The sequence below is a fragment of the Macaca nemestrina genome, chromosome 8 (assembly GCF_043159975.1).
Source record: "Macaca nemestrina isolate mMacNem1 chromosome 8, mMacNem.hap1, whole genome shotgun sequence".
Lineage (NCBI taxonomy): Eukaryota > Metazoa > Chordata > Mammalia > Primates > Cercopithecidae > Macaca > Macaca nemestrina.
In genome coordinates, this window is record NC_092132.1 from 125473833 (window position 1) to 125491619 (window position 17787).

The following is a 17787-nucleotide window of genomic DNA, read 5'->3' on the forward strand; positions in this document are numbered from 1 at the left end:
ATCAAGGGAAGAGGAACTCAAGCTTTTGGAGTAGAAATGAAGAGGAGGAAGAACAAGTTGGGGTGAGGCTGAAAGGGGGAAATAGGTTTGTAACACCACCAAATCCCATAGTTATGGCAGCAAAAGAAAGGTCCATGTGGTACAATAGATAATAAATGTGTAACTGTATTTTCAGTTCTTGCTTGCAAAAACAGAAGATGATGGTCGGGTGTGGTGGCTCATACCTGTAATCCCAGGAGATCAAGACCAGCCTGAGCAACATGGTGAAACCTCATCTCTACAGAAAGTAAAAAATAGGCTGGGAACGGTGGCTCATGTCTGTAATCACAGCACTTTGGCAGGCCGAAGTGGGTGGATCACCTGAGCTCAGGAGTTCAACACCAGCCTGGCCAATATGGTGAAACCCTACCTACACTAAAAACACAAAAAATAGCCAGGCATGGTAGTGGGCGCCTGTAATCCCAGGTACTTGGGAGGCTGAGGCAGGAGAATCACTTGAACCTAGGAGGCGGAGGTTGCAGTGAGCTGAGATCACACCATTGCACTCTAGCCTGGGCGACAGAGCAAGACTCCATCTCAAAAAAAAGAAAAAGTGAAAAATAAAAATTAGCCAGGTATGTTGGTGCACAACTGTAGTACCAGCTACTCAGGAGGCCGATATGGGAAGATCACTGGAGCCTAGGAGGTGGATGCTGCAGTGAGCCATGATCACCGGCCACTGCACTCCAGCCTCGGGAACAGAGCAAGACCCTGTCTCAAACAAAACCAAAAACAAACAAAAAAACAAACAAACAAAAACAAAAATAAAAACAGGGGATGGCATCATGATGACCATTACTGAGTGAGGTAATGTTAAACAATTCCAATCCACTGAAGTTAAAGTCAGTAAAGTTTACCAGTCTCCTAGAATAGCATTTCTCAAACTGAAATCACCTGGGCTTGTGGTTAAAATGTAAATTATGTTTCAGCACATTTAGAGCAGTATTCAGTATTTCTACAATTCTAACAAGCTCCCAGGTGATGCCAAAAACGCTGTTCCATGTACTATATTTTGAATAGCAAGATGGGAAAACATATCTTTCAGTTTCCCTTTCCAAAAAAGCAATACTATATTTAATGCATCATGTTTAACCCATTATGGTTTATCCAATGCCTTTAGATATGTTCAAGAAATGCTTTTTAAAGGTATGTTACTATGATTTGTATTAACTAAGGTTGGATGGGTTTCAAAGCTACTATTTTAAAAGTCCTAAATGATTCAAGATTCAGGGAATTCAATACACTAAGAAATGCTTCTACCTGAAAAAAAAAAAAAATCAACATTGCAATGCTATTCTGTAACACTAAAATTTTGTCTTTTTAGTTTTAGGCTGGCAAACTGGAAGATACTATTGCTTCTAGTAATGGAGGCTGAAATATAAGTACTGAAAGACAACATTTCATCTTTTCAAAGTCCAAATCAGTGAGTTTCACTGAAACCTGCTTGACTTGTCCTTACATTGCATTAAGCACCATAACTTGGTCCTTGAAGATAAAGGTTAACAACATATTTTAAATATCCTATAGAAAAACACCTAAATACTACAACAACTAAACTAACACACTATCCTTTGGTATAAGACTTCTACACCGAAGGATACCTTTAATTAAAGTATTTTACCATAAACAAAAGTGTCGTTTATAAAAATATATTACTAGTGTAATATATTAAACACACACACACACACTATAAAAGATTGGCTGACCTTAGATACTTGGGATGAAATGTAAGACTTCTAAACTCTGGAGTTTCATTTTTAACAAAATTAATGGCCAGTAACAACCTTTTAGGTAAATTAGTTCCAATATGTATCATGGTCTGGAGAACAGAAATAATATTTTTAAATCGTAAGTTATTGTTGAAGATCAGATCCAAGTATTTCATTGTAGAAGGAAGAAAACGGAGGCACAGAGGTTAAAAAGCCCAAATTCACATAGCCAGCTAGTAGAATGTTAATAAAAGGAGGGGAGAATTAATTTTTATATCTATCAATATACAAAGTATAACAACATTGCAACTACAAAATGTACTTGAAAGAGTGTCCGGTTCTTCTAATGACTAAGGCCCAGTTAATTTTTTAAGGATCTTATAAATCACTGAGATCTAAGAAAGGAAGTTCACACATTAACAAACAAAAGACATCTGCCCCCAAATTTAAGAACTTCATTAAAAAATGCAATCTGAATAGAGAATGACAAAATACACCACATACTAAGGATGGGGCTTGGGTGGGGGTGGAGAATGGGATGGGATATAAAGAACAAAGAGAAGACAATGGTAACTCTTCTCAGTAATGTTTCAAGGAATGCTTTTACATATGCAAAAGTGGTTTAAAAAACAACTTTCTTTACCCTCATGAATCATTTTTTTAACTGTATGTATAATCAGGGATTATACTTGGAGGACTACAAAGCTTTTAAAAATATATAGTATAGAAAGCAGTTGGATGTGCATGTGTCATACGCTCTGTTACAATCAAAAGCAAACTATAGGAACCTTTTTTAGCCACAAAATAGGGAATTTTGTGCTTATTACAAATGCTATAAAGTTTACTAGCACAAGTCAAAAAAAATCACTAGAGAAGTTCGGTGATATTGGAGACAATGGGTTTTAAATCACAGGCATACATAATTATGCCTAAGTTGACAGATCTGCACTGCAATGCAGAAATGCAAGCATTATTCCAACATCTGCACCAGAAGGCAGAGACTAGACATGATTCCAGAATAAAGGGCTCTTCAGCTCTTACCTGTTACCTGTGCAACAACTGCTTGGGAAATCCTCCGATTGGCAAGAAAGGCTTTGATTTCCTCTTTTATCACACTGCTGTCCCTCCTAACAAAAACAGAAGACAAGACCAACAATGTATGTTGAAGGTAGAAATCCTCATCTTTGCTAAAAGAAAGGTGAAGCAGAGAGGTGGGGAGAACACAGAAAGGACACAAAAATAAAGGGTAAACAGACCAAACTTGTGTGAAAATATGAAATTACAATGAACCAAGAAACACCAAATATTCAAGTCCTAAAACATCACACCATCAGACAGACGCTTTAGTGAAGATCATAACAGATATAAGTCTCATACCAGAGGATGGTTAATCGCATGCTCTGTATAATTCATATTAGGAACAAGGCTGTCATATGGTATATACAAAGTTTCATTACTGGGGAATGAATGTATCTTACAGAGACAGAAATCCTAGAAAAATAAAGAGCAACAACAACAAATTCAGTTGTGAGCAGACTGTGGGCTTGCATGTTAACTACACAACTGCATGAACAATGTTCATTTAAAAACCTTTAAAATGATTAAGGAAAAAGAAATCATCGTTCCCACAACTGTAAAAATGTTAGCCATTTGAAGAAAGGCTTGCCCTTTAACTTCTTTTCCTGTATAAACAAAAAAAGTGGGATCGGTTGAATATAAAGTTTTAGTATTAAAAAGGCATTTATTCATTTTGTATTATATATAAGAATACTTAAAACTACACAATATTCTGTGTCCTTGGGAATACATTATAGACCTCATTTTTCCTCCACTAAAATGCTTGTTCCAAATTTTTACTTAAAGACTCAACAAATTCTCAAAAGACCAGACATCCACAAAAATGACAATGAGTGGCAAGACTTCTGTTATTTCACCAGAACAAGATTTAATAAACAAAAATTATAGTTAAACCCTTAAAACTGACCAATCTCTCTTTCAATGCTTTATCTTCAAAAGGATTACATAAATAGAGCAGTGGTTTCTGTTTAGAGGTAACTTCTTATCTAACACAGGGGTCAGCAAATTATGGCCTATGGGCTAATTCTAGCCTGCCACCTATTTTTACACAACCTGTGAGCTAAGGATCATTTTCAGAGATGGACATTTGCAATTGATTTGATGACAGAAAATGCAAACGATAAACACAAACTAAGCAAAATATTATCCCTCCCCTTGCAATTTCACTCTTCTGACTAGTAGGCCTATATTTTTAAAAACTCTACCCAATTATTATTATTCTGTATTGACTTTTGTCAATAAAAATTTGTGGCTGTTTGTTTTCTGTCTTGTATGTGGCTCTACATGATATCCTTTTTTTTTTTTAATTGAGACGGAATCTCACTCTGTTGCCCAGGCTGCAGTGCAGTGGCATGATCTCGGCTCACTGCAACCTCCACCTCCCGGGCGCAAGCAATTCTCCTGCAGCCTTCTGAGTAGCTGGGGTTACAGGCATGCAGCACCACACCCGGCTAATTTTTGTATTTTTAGTAGAGTCAGGGTTTCACCATGTTGGTTGGCCAGGTTGGTCTTGAATTCCTAACCTCAAGTGATCTTCCTGCCTTGGCCTCCCAAAGTGCTGGTAATACAGGTGTGAGCAACCGCACCCAGCCTATGTCTCTTCATTATATCCTTAAATTTGCCTCTTGGCCACAAAGTCTAAAATTTTTACTCTCTAGTCCTTTAGAGAAGAAGTTTGCTGACCCTTGATCTGAGACAAAGGATCACAAAACCTTAATAATTGTTTTGTGAAAGAACCACAAACTCTTTTTAGGGGTTCACATTTCTCTGTAGACTATTTGGAGGAACTTAAGTATCCTATCCAAAAACAGTGAGTTGTGATTTAACTTGGATGAGGGATTTTAGCTCCCTGATGAGTAGTTGTTACATGCTCTGTTGTAAGACCATGCTCCCTTTGGGGAATTCTGGAAAAAAACAGAGAGGTGATAGTGGTGAGTTTCCAATCTGTAGCTCTATAGTATACTGCTGATTTATCAGTTGGAAATCCTAACCAAAAATATTCTTAAAGGAAAAAAATAATCAGCTGCCTAATGCAGTATTTAAATTTTCTCATACTGATCTAGATTCTGGTTAGATTCTTCCCAAAATGCCTGTCTATATTTGAAATATTTTTTTGGAGACAGTCTCGCTCAATCGCCCAGGCTGGAGTGCAGTGGCACAATCTCAGCTCACTGCAAGCTCCGCCTCCCGGGTTCACGCCATCCTCCTGCCTCAGCCTCCCAACTCACTGGGACTACAGGTGTCCGCCATTACGCCAGGCTAATTTTGTGTGTGTGTGTGTGTGTGTGTATTTTTAGTAGAGATGGGGTTTCACTATGTTAGCCAGGATGGTCTCGATCTTCTGACCTCGTGATCCACCCATCTCAGCCTCCCAAAGTGCTGGGATTACAGGCGTGAGCCACTGCGCCCAGCCTGAAATATTTCTTTGAAAAACACGCATTCACATTTTATTTAAAAATTGTGTATACAAAAAAGAAAAACGTACAAATAAATATATTTTAAAGTCAAACAAAATAATTGCTGACTAAAATGCAGGTAATGTAGAACAAAAGCTTTCAAATGTGCATCAATAATCAGTGTGCAAGAGATAACTTCAGCACTATTTCAATTGGCTTATATAAACAAAACAAATCATTTGGTTTCTAATATAACTATAAAATTAATCTGAAAATTTTTAAATAAAGTATTGCATTTCTATATATAGAATGATCTAGGAAAATGAAGCTGAATTTAAAAAAATATTTTTTCAGGTTAAATTAAAAAACGTACCTTTGTGGAGGAAAGAATTAAATAGGTTTTTTGACTAATTTACATTGATATTTAAATCAATTTATTTCAAATCAAATTCATTTAGACACTAAATCATACAGAACAGATAACACTCAATTATTGAAATAGGAAATATCCAGTTTGTAAATTATTCACAGCCTTGCAGCATGATATTATTAAGGACTGCACAAGACAGAAGGAATCCCAAAAATATGTCAAACAGTAGCAATTTTCATTTTTAGATATTTGACAAGTTTCTAAGTATCAATAATGTTTAAAAACATAGAAATAGACAGACACGGTGGGTCACGCCTGTAATCCCAGGACTCTGGGAGGCTGAGGCAGGCGGATCATTTGAGGTCAGGAGTTCAAGATCAGCCTGGCCAACATGGTGAGACCTCGTCTCTACCAAAAATATTTAACAAATAGTTAAACAAATAGTTAAAAAAAAATATTTAACAAATAGGTGTGGTGGCATGTGCCTGTAATACCAGCTACTCAGGAGGCGGAGGCAGGAGAATTGCTTGAACCCCAGAGGCGGAGGTTGTAGTGAGCCAAAAACGTGCCACTGCACTCCAACCTCGGTGACAGAGCGAGACTCCATCTCAAAAAAAAAAAAAAAAGAAAAAACTCTTTACTGCTTTACCAGAGAGCTTTTTCAAAAAGCAAAAGAAAAGACTTAAAAGATAAGGGTGTGCAAGGGCAAGACATTTAACAAAGCTGGGCCCTGGCTGTATCATCTGATAAAATAAAAGCATTGGCCAGGTACAGTGGCTCACTCCTGTAATCCCAGTTACTTGGGAGTCTGAGACATGAGAATTGCTTGAAACCAGGAGGTGGATGCTGCAGTGAGCCAAGATTGCGCCACTGGGCAACAAAGTGGGACTCCATCTAACAACAACAACAACAACAAAAAGCATCAATACTCCCTTCACAAGGCTTTTAAAATTTGTCTCCTAGCAATGAAATTAAATATTGTGTGTATACATATGTCTGTAATACATAGAATCAAAAATTCATTGCAAAATTTTTTTTGAAATTGTTATAAAACTTCAGAAAGGTTCCCAAGAAAAGAAGAAACAAATGATCTGCTGTAATCATATAAGACCGAAGTAAACATCTGTACCAGGTACTTTAAGGTGGCATTAAAAGAATTCTATACACAAGCAGCGATGTGTCATTTAGTTGGTTTCACTAGGTATTTTCAAAATACTAAACACATTCTATTTTCATTGTGTCCAATTCTCTTAAATATTTTTAAAAGTTCCATTCTAGTGGGTTAGCTTTGTTGTTCAAACTTTGACATCACCTCCTTCCCTCATTCTCTCCTCATTCAGCCTTCAAGGACCTGCTACTCCTATTGTCCTCATTGTAATCTAAGAATCACCACTTTGTTAGTGTAAAAACTTCATTTACTCTAAATCTAATTATCTCATCTTCTCCCACCCCTCACTTCCTCTCTTCATCTGCAATTTTACATCCTCCTTAAAAAGAATAAATCCCCTCCTTCCTCTCTTATAAAATCTCATACTCTTCAAGATTTCTATGCCTCAAGTCTTATGGAATTAAAGTGAAGAGCAGGCTGATCTTGTCTTTCATTCCACAGCTTACTTACTTCAAGATAAGATACCCACCTGACTTGTAGCTAACCAGTTCAAGTCCATGTCATTGCCTCCTACTTCCCTTTTGAAATCATTGCCATGCTAGATTCATCTGGTGATTTCCACGCCAGGATGAAATTCTTCCTTCCCACCCTCCATTGCCATTATTTTTATAATTTGCTAAACTTTCACTGTTACTTACAGATCTTTCTTAATATCTGGATGAATTCATCAGTAATGCCTCTTTGTGGAATCCCCTTTTACTAAGACACAATTTAACTGTCATCTATTCAAAGAAGTTCTCCCTGATCTTCACAGCTAAAAAAGGTATCTTCTTGCAATGGCTAACTTTAACATTTCAATACTACTACTCACATGCTAATATATTACATGCTGTTCTGTATTATGGTTGTTTCTAATCTTGTCTTATCTCTCCTACTACGCTGTAAAGTCCTTAGTCCTTTAGCACAAAGATTGTGCCTTATTCATTTATGGGGTTTGCATATAATAGAGCTTAATTTGTTCAATGAATGAACAATTCTGTAGTTGGAGAAAAAAGGTTGTAAAATGGAAAGCCCAATCTAGATAATTTATAAAACAGCTTTAAATTTTTATTCTCAAATAGATTTAAGCTTACCAAATCAGAAAGGAAAAGAATTATTTATAGTAGTTCGAAATGACATTGCTTCCTTTTCTAGAACAAAGAATAATAAAGACCACCTGTTTTAAAAATGATATGCTTTAAGATCTTCCATATTTTCATAGTTAATATACACTGCACATTTTTTAGGATCTCTGAAAGGTAATCATCTATCTGAAAGACTTCCAGAGATGAAGCAACACCTGCCAAGACAGACTATTTCACACTTGGAAAAATACAATGATGTACAAATTTCTTTCACATTTGAATAAAACCTATCCCCATACATTTTTACCCATGGAGACAAAGTATAACTTTAAATTTTAAAAATTCACTCAAAAATAAAAGTTACTATATACGTATCAATAACATAGTAACTGGATATCATGACCATTTTGTCTTATCTACAGAACATGCACATCCTACCTATGCAAGTAAAATACTTAGCCTATAGATAACCAACTTAGAATAAAGCCTCAGTTTTATACAAAATACTAACATATCATAAAATTTAGTACATGGGTGGTTAAGAATAATATATTTAATGTATGGCATTATTAACAAATTCTGATAAATTAAATTATATTTAAATTATATCATAATATGTACATAAAACACACACTAGTATCTATACACTATATTAGCAGATGTGTATACACACATACCCCTACACATATATTTATATATTAATAGATACATTTTTAAACATTAATATGTAAAACAGTTATTTCTGGCTTTAAAGTCCTTCCTAAAATGTTATATTCAACAATCTGTTAAATTCATATCCTAGTTTACCTTTATTTTTTTAACCTAACTCAAAAACGAAAAAAGTGAAAGCTACTTTCTCACTGTTTCTCAATGAGTTGATAAGGTGTACAATTATAACTTGATGAAGTTATACAAAAAAATCTCCATTATGGGCTGGGCACGGTGGCTCATGCCTGTAATCCCAGCACTTTGGGAGGCCGAGGTGGGAGGATCACTTGAGGCCAGGAGTTCGAGACCAGCCTGGTCAACATAGTGAAATCCCGTCTGTACTAAAAATACAAAAATTAGCTGGGGGTGGTGGTGCACATTGTAATCCCAGCTACTAGGGAGCCTGAGACATGAGAATCACTTGAACCTGGGAGGCAGAAGTTGCAGTGAGCCCAGATTGCACCATTGCACTCCAGCCTGGTTGACAGAGTGAGACTCTGTCTCAAAAAAAAAAAAAAAAAAAAAAAATCTCCATTATGTATCTTGAAATTTTTAGGAGTGAAATTTGTAAAGTGAATGAATTATAAGATTTTTAAAACTACGTCTTATGTTTGAGTTGAGGAATGTGAACAAGCAAGAGGTGAAGCACACAGGTAGAAAAGGAGACAGGAAAGCATTCAGATATCCAGGCTCCCCCACCAGAGACCACCACTTCCAGCGGGCTTATAGCATCTAGTGATCAGCAAGGGCAGTATATTCCTAAAAGAGCACAGAATACTCAGAAAGATCCACCGCTCAAAATATTTCTCTAACATTCCACTAAATAAAAATTCACATGGTAAGTGATTGTTTTGAAGCAGCAAATATCATGGGGGAGGGGGATGCGAAGCCCATTAAGGCAATTCATTCTTTGTCTTATGTTAATTAACCACCTTTCCTAAAATCTTATTAAAATCTACAGACACGAAAAATTTATTTGGAGAGGCAATGTACACTAGTGATATATTGATAATAAAGACATAATTTAGGCTCTGCCACTTAATATTGAAGTTCTCTTGAGCAAAGTATTTAATTTTTGTGAATCTCAGTTTCTCTGATCAACCTCACATCATGATTTTAATAAGTGACAATGTCATCCAATAAACTTTCCCACTGATCCAAGGATTGTTATTATCTACAACCTGAGAAGCGTAAGAGACGGACACAATGGAGGAAAGCAGGAGTGCAGCAGTGGGTGAGGGTGCAATGGCAGAGAACCAGAGAGATCTAGAAGGACCATTGAGACCCCAAGATGATCAAGAGAACCCAAAGAAGCAGTTCTAATAAAGAAGCAGAGAAATGGAAAAAGATCAAGTGTCCTGATTAAGCGACAACTGGTAGTACATAAATACTGATAACAAAGTATAAACCTGTATATATTTCACAGTGAAACTGGAATGGGTGTAATTACAGGATTTAACTACAAATCCCAGTCATTGCTAAATAGGTTTTCGTTTAGTTTGAGCATATATTTGAATTAAAACATCATGCCAACCTATGAGTTAAAAGTCAAGTTTTTAGACCTTTATTTTTCCAAACAATCTTCCAGAGACTTTTACTAACGAGCTTTCCCATACTTCTTGTTAGTCTTATACACGTTTAAGAATTAACTGTTATGTCAAAAGCTTATCAAAACTGATGAACAGCAACACCACCGAAAAAACCAGGTTGGCATCCTTTTAAAATTTTTGATATCCTCTCTACTCAGAATAATTAAAAGCTAATCTTGTTATGTTTCAATGAGTGAAGTAACTTCTTTGCCCAAATGGTTCTCCCTCTTAATCTTAACAACGTTAAATTCAAAAGCAACACCTGAACTTCGGTCACTTATTTTAACACATGAAAAAGAATTCAAACTCAAACTGATCTCTTTTATTTTTAACTTTTAAAAAAATTAGCTGAGCGTGGTGGCACATGCCTGCAGTCCCAGCTACTCGGGAGGCTAAAGCAGGAGAATCACTTCAGCCCAGGAGGCAGAGGTTGCAATGAGCCGAGATCACACCACTGCACTTCAGCCTGGGTGACAGAGCAAGACTCCGTCTCAAAAAAACAAAACAAAACAAAACAATGACTTGTAACTGTAACTGCTGTATCATATTATTCATTACAGGTATTAATATTATACTTTATTTATACTGTATCTGAAATCCAGATAAAATAGTTGATTTAGCACAGAATTTCATATAATAAAGATCTACCTAAAAATAAATTCAGGACAGTTTGAAGGATATTTCAACATTGTGGTACTATTGGACAGATCTTCCAAGTGGCAATATTATGTGTCACTACTATTCAATCTTGAAGTTTAAAAATCTTTAGGAAGAATTATAATGATATTTACAGGTACTATTTTTATTTCTGACAAATTCCTGCTACAGTTTCTTTCATTATCTACTGTAGCTAATTTATTTGCAGGCTCTTTCCCTTCTATGGTAGTGGAAATCTACTGAAAACAATACCTTTATCATCTCTATTCCTAGAGGAGTTTTTACAAAACTCCTCAATTCCAACAAAAGTAAATAAACTAGTATGAACTCAAAGTCTCCCAAAACCTGTATTGTTTCCTAATATATTATTCTTATTACATTGTCTTACCCGTCAGTAATTTTTATCAGACTGAAGACACGCCTTGCCTTTTCTACCCTTTACTAGTCCCTTAATTTTAAATAAAGTTCCTGTATTTTAAAAACAAATGCTATTCTTTACCATTTAGGTCAAGGTTACCCATTCATTAAACATATTAGGCCCTTACCATGTGCCAGGGAAAGTTCCAGATCCTGGAGGCACAATAATGGAAAACACATGGTGTTACCCTCAAAGCGTCCCAGGGTCCAGTGTGAAGCCTTTCCTAATTATCTCTGTTGAAAGTAGATTTCTTGTGGGCTGGGCTCGGTGGCTCACGCCTGTAATCCCAGCACTTTGGGAGGCTGAGGCAGATGGATCACCTGAGATCAGGGGTTCAAGACCAGCCTGATCAACATGGAGAAACCCCGTCTCTACTAAAAATACAAAAGAGCTGGGCGTGGTGGTGCATGCCTGTAATCCCAGCTACTCGGGAGGCTGAGACAGGAGAATTGCTTGAACCTGGGAGGCGGAGACTGAGGTGAGCTGAGATGGCGCCATTGCACTCCAGCCTGGGCATACAGAGCAAGACTCCATCTCAAAAAAAAAAGTAGATTTCTTTTCTCAGTGTTTAAAACTCTAAGAGTTCTTACATTTATAAGACAATGTGTGTATATGTGTGTGTGAGTGTGTGTGTCATCTATTGCTAAAATTAGAACCTATATAATAGGTACCCCAAATTATTTTCTTGATTAGAATGTTGGAGAGAAAAATTAAGAGTGTATGTATTCTGTACCAAGATAAAATTATCCCTCAGAAAAAGTACTTACTACAGATTTCAAGATTAGAATGTGTCTGTTAGTCAGAAATAAGCTAGTAGAGTCATAGAGATTAGTGTTTGATAAAGAGAATGGAAAAGACTTATCAAGCAGCAAAGAGAAAGGGCTGAAGTAAAGAAGAGAAAATTTAAATTAAAAACATAAAGCTTGAACTTCCTTTCATCTCCAAAGGTGGGAGAAGGAAGTTACAGTTCTTATAGCTAAGTAGCTGAAATGCAGCATACTACTTTAAAACAATCTAAGAATACAGATGTTTCTAGGGACTCTGAATAAGCAAAGTCACTAACCTCATTAATTCTTCCACTTTATCATCTACATCTAGGTCCTCTTCTGAGGCTTCAAAACTGTATGACCTCTGACCCATGCTGTTTGCATGGTAGCGAGTTGGTGACATCTTTCCATTGGATGTAGATAATCGCTCATTATTCTCCCTCCCATTTTGATTGGTAGTGCAAGGCTGCGGGGAAGTATCATAACTGTTGCTAGGTGATGGGGACATTCCCGAATGCTGCGTCTGTGTGGAAGCTGTAGCTGTAGAGGAAGATGCTGGGACATTGTTGGTACTATTCCCATATGAACTTCCTCCATAGCTGGACCTTCTTCCAAACTTGTCACTATGCTCTTGATCAAGACGGTCCAAAGTTTCCAAGGCATGGAGAATTTCATGTTTAGTCATTCCAGTACGCCGAAGTCGCTGAAGCAGATCTATCTGCTCTATGGTAAATCTGGGTTCATCTGTATAATGAGACATGGTTTCCAGCAAACTAAAAAAAAAAAAAAAGATAAAAAGAAGTCTCTTTATTGACAGTATCTACCAAAGCACATATCATTAGAGAATGTTCAGAAGATGCAGTATTTATACACAAGCTTCTTTATTGAAAATGAAAGCATGTCCCATGCTAGAATGATTGTGCCATGGCAAATGGATTGGTACAGATACTAAATGTGTTAGTAGGTGAACACAGGTGTAACATAAAACCTAATTTCATATGGCATACAATTTACATTTTCCTCAATTTTGGAAAATATCAGAACCAAAATTTTAGTTATGTAAATAATACCAAAACAACAGATTAGGTACATGGAATGCATTAAACCCAGGCTATGTGATAACTCAGAAGTGTTTTGCCCATCTCAAGTGGATTACTCTACATTAGAGTATTAATGGAAAATTGCTGAAAAAATAGTTTGTATTATATTATTTACCAACTATTAGCTACACAGACCTAGGAATTCTCTACAACCTCATTTAGTGAAAACAAATGATTTGCTAAGCTAAGTCCAAGCAAATGCTAATAACCAGCAAAAATATTTAAGTGGAAAAGAGAGGTACATTAAAAAAAAAAAAAAAAAAAAAAAAAAAAAAAGCACCATTTCATTCACTACTTAGCAATTTCCTAAGTTTTTCATCTCTGGTAATGCATTCTCTCTTAATAGCTACCCTGAGAAAGATATTTCGTGGTTGTAGCCAGACAATGCTATTCATTTTTCTTAGGAAATTACTTTTACATGTTTCCTTTAACTAGCACAAGATACTGCAGCATATCAGAAAATGTTTTCTTAGGGTGAATAACAATATTAAGAGAGTAGTCAAATACTGTAAAAATTCTCACTGCTTGAATTCCTTTGTTGTTGTTGTTGTTGTTGTTGTTGTTGTTGTTGTTGTTTTGGACACAGAGTTTCGCTCTTGTCACCCAGGCTGGAGTGCAGTGGCGCGGCCTTGGGTCACTGCGACCTGCACCTCCTGGGTTCAACCTGCCTCAACCTCCTGAGTAGCTGGGATTACAGGCACCTGCCACCAAGCCTGGCTACTTTTGTGTTTTTAGTAGAGATGGGGTTTCAACATGTTGGTCAGGCTGGTCTCAAACTCCTGACCTCAGGTGATTCGCCCACCTCGGCCTCCCAAAGTGCTGGGATTACAGGTGTGAGCCACCATGCTCGGCCTTGAATTACTTTCTTATAAGACCTCACTTTCCCATTCAAGATTTTTTGAAGTGGTAATCTCTTTTATTTTGATATTTATTGTTCTAGTGCCAAATATAATGCATGGCATGCATAGGCTCTCAATAAGTGTTTGCAGATGGAAATAGATGTCAAGTTTTTTCATCTTTCTCAAACAAACATCTGCTCTGGGCCAGTGCCCCACAGCTATTGAAAGTTTCACTGTTTCTTTGTCCTTCTACACGAAAACTTTATTGAACAGTCACTTCTAGGCAGGTATTGGGTAAGAGTTTCACACATAACATAATCTCATCCAATTCTCACAGCAATTCTCGTGGTAGATGTTCTTTATTCATTTCATTTTATGTTGACGGATTGATTGTTGAGGAAACTAAGGCTCAGAGTAGTTTTATACCTTACAAAAAATCTGAGTAAACATTAGGAAAAAGATTTAAGCCTAGATCTTATTGACTCCAAAAGCACACATCATTCTCCTTTACAATACCTTGCAGGACTTAACTGGAAACATATGATATGGGACACAGGCTATTCTACTCCTTTAAGTCTCATTTAAAGCCATTTAGATAAAACTACTCTAATTACTGATGAACCTAGGGGTCCTAGTAATAGTTTTCTACATTTAAAATCTTTGCTCCATCTAGAATTTTTATTGACTTAACAAGTATAAAAAATTGGGGTTTTATTTCATCCCAAATGGACAGCTAGATGTCATATGTTTTTATTGAATATCTGTCTTCTCCTCTGATGTGAAATGCTGCCTTTATCATATACACAATTTCCATATGAATCTGCATTACCTTTGGATAGTCTATTCCATTTTACTGATTGTTTTATCTTTCAAATTCTTTTTAAAATAAGTAGGCGGAAATCTAGAACTTTAGATGAAATCTCCCTAGTTTTAAAAACAAGCTCATTAAAATAAAACACAACCAAACACACATATTCTGTGGACCTAAACATGTTGCAGGCCATTTGTGCCCACGGGCCACAGTATCTGACCTACACCTACAAATGTTACGGTCTGATTTCTTCCGATACTCACTTGTAATAAGCTAGGCATCATTTTAAAAAGACCTATTTTCATGATTAGTATATTCTTTCTTGATGGCCTAAGTTCCCCCCACAATATTTTGTAATGAAAAATATTAAACATAAACATTATTATTTTCCCTTGAAAATGAAGTAGACCTGTTTGTTGCTATCTTCAGCCTTCATGTTATCAAAGTATTTCATAAAGTGATCTTACTTTAGATGACTTCAATAACTGTTTTATTATATGGACAAAAATTCCCAATCACAGTATTTTCCTACAGTATTCACATCAGAGCAGTTAGTTATCTGTATACAGTTCTTTAAACTATTCCTGGTATGGAGCAGCACTCTGTATTAGCATAAAACAAAAGTAAGTTATATGACTTTCACTTATTACTGAAAAGTATCCATCCTAACACTTGAATTAGAATTGTCAAAACTAAAGATTTCACAGCATGTAAAACAATCTAATATTTTATGTTATTTCAGATTCATTGACTATTAGAACCACTTTTATTCCAAGTCATAAAAGGAGAAACAATAGGCCACCTATTACTTTGTCTGCCTAGAACACCTCATTGTTTTCAAGCACATGTTCTTGGGCTATCACTCATAATACCCCACCTTCTGCCCAGTGGCGTGGGCGCACAAGAAAGCCAAACCTTGCTCTCCCCACAATTTTCTAGTCAGACGAGGGGAAAGATGAACAGTCACCATAACTGTGCTCGGTTTCAGGAAGATATTAGTCTGGTAAATTCCTTATTATACGGAAGCAGCTAGTTCATGGGAAGATGAAGCGGACATACCAAGAAACTTAGAACAGACCGATGGCAAAAGCTGTGCAGTGCTCATATCCCTTGTTCCAATAATCCCTAAGCCCCTGATACATCCCTGTTCTTCTTGCTGTTTTGTTTCATCAGAGAATACATTTCCCTTTATGTATCACCTTGTTCAAATTAGATGTCTGTGCCCTGCACTGAGAGGTCCCTAATGCAAACATAACCTAAAGCAAAATGATCCACAATTGCTAGAATGATCATTCGTATGATCACTACAAAGCAAAATGATTAAGAGCATAACAAACAAGATCAAAGCATGCATGTGACACTGAAGATACGATATTTTACTGAGAAAACGCTGACACTAGAAGCTCTCCTGGATATTGAGAACAATGTTCCAATGTGTACTAATATAAACAAAGGCATATACACTGGCATTTCAAAATTTTATTTCTCATAATTTACCTAGTTTAAGCACATAATCACGAATTTATGGCAGTAAATGACCTACAAAGGTCATCTAAGTCCATGATACCAGCAATTCTTTTATAACAGAAAAAGATAACGTGTAAGAATTGAATTAATTTTCTTTTGCACAGGATTGTTCACAGGATAAGGAACATCTTTCACTTTAAATTACTAATCTGAATGCAGACTCAGGCCAACAATAATTGAAAATGATGTGAGAAGAATTTCAACACTGTAATAACAGAGAATGTTTAAGGCATAAAAGAACAATTAAATTCAGGAATTATGGCTCAGTTCATAAACTGATATTCTAAGAAAATATCATACCATAAGACCATAATAACTTTCCACAATACATTTTATCCTGACTTGAATATGTACCTAAACCCTTCTTGGATAAGGCATGAGGTCCAGAATATAATTTCATAAGCTAAATTCTACAAACATATAGAGCAGAGAAGACTAAAGCATTCACAAATAATTAACCTTGAAATAACATGGGTAGAAAGGACATTACTACCTTACTTGTAAAGCACCAACAGTTAGTAAAATTTTATTGAATAACAGCTTTTTCTTTAGCGCAATTCTGCTCTTTATTTTTATTATCTAGAATGACTAGGCAAAATAGGTTAGTTTTGTTTTGCATACATGATATTTACTGCATGATAATTTAACACACTCTAGAGTCAATCACAATATTTTTATCAGAGAGTGAACTCTCCATCCTCTCAGGAATGTCACCTCATATCAAACTGTATATGTGAGTTACTGTCACAACTACTGGACTTCAAAATACATATACACTCAAGAGCTTAACAGACACTTTGGGAGCTTAGGCTGTGGCAGGGCTACTCTGTCAGCGGCTTCTCCAAAACCGGAGAGCTCAGGCTGCAAAAGACCTCAAAGCTTTTACACTTTGCAGGCCAGCACTTTCTAGCAATGAGGGGCCTTACTTGTGGTCTTGGATCTCAGCTATGGTGGTCAAATCAGTTTCTCCCAAGAACTGCTCATATAAAGGTACACTTCCACTTTTAGCCTTCACTTGAACACAGAGGCCTCCTTTCATCATAACTGAGCAAAGACACTTTAATAGCTTTGGAACACACTCACAATGTGGTTAATGTACCTCATCTATTGAGTGTATTCCCTGTGAAGTCTGTCCATGTTACTCTCCCCATCTTTAAGTATTGTTAAGTCAAGAAAAAATTCTCTTTGTATGGCAATAAACACTGTGATTCATGAAATCATAGGTTGATCATCTTATTTCTACCATAAGTAACAAAAATCCAAGTACAAATATGCACATTTATAGAGGGAGATATAAATTAGGTGTGGAATGAGAAAACTGGAGACTATTTAGACAAAAACCATCCATTTAAGTAACATTTATTGAGTGCCTACTATGTAACAGATCCTATGTGAGGCACAGAGGACACAACAAGGAACAAATCATGCAAAATTTCACAGCTTCATGATGCTTACATTCATTTCAGTAAGTATTAGACATCTTACTATTTTCAATAGCCATTAGACATCTTAACTCTCTTGAATGCTTAGCCATCTATCTCAGAAACT

The 17787-nt window shown here is 36.2% G+C and overlaps 1 protein-coding gene across 14 annotated transcripts in view; it reads right to left on the reverse strand.

The window, feature by feature from the left end:
• The window catches only part of LOC105481988 (homeobox containing 1), a 167105-nt gene that overhangs the window by 73744 nt on the left and 75574 nt on the right, over nt 1-17787 (reverse strand). For all 14 annotated transcript variants that reach the window (XR_003018109.2, XR_003018108.2, XM_011741795.3 and 11 more), the window contains exons 3-4: nt 12259-12735; nt 2790-2875 (exon numbers count right to left, since the gene is read on the reverse strand). Coding sequence is in view for 12 of the 14 variants with exons in the window: in XM_011741795.3 (XP_011740097.1) it covers nt 2790-2875; nt 12259-12735 (563 nt within the window). In the remaining 2 variants the exon portion in view is untranslated. The remainder of the gene's footprint in view (nt 1-2789; nt 2876-12258; nt 12736-17787) is intronic.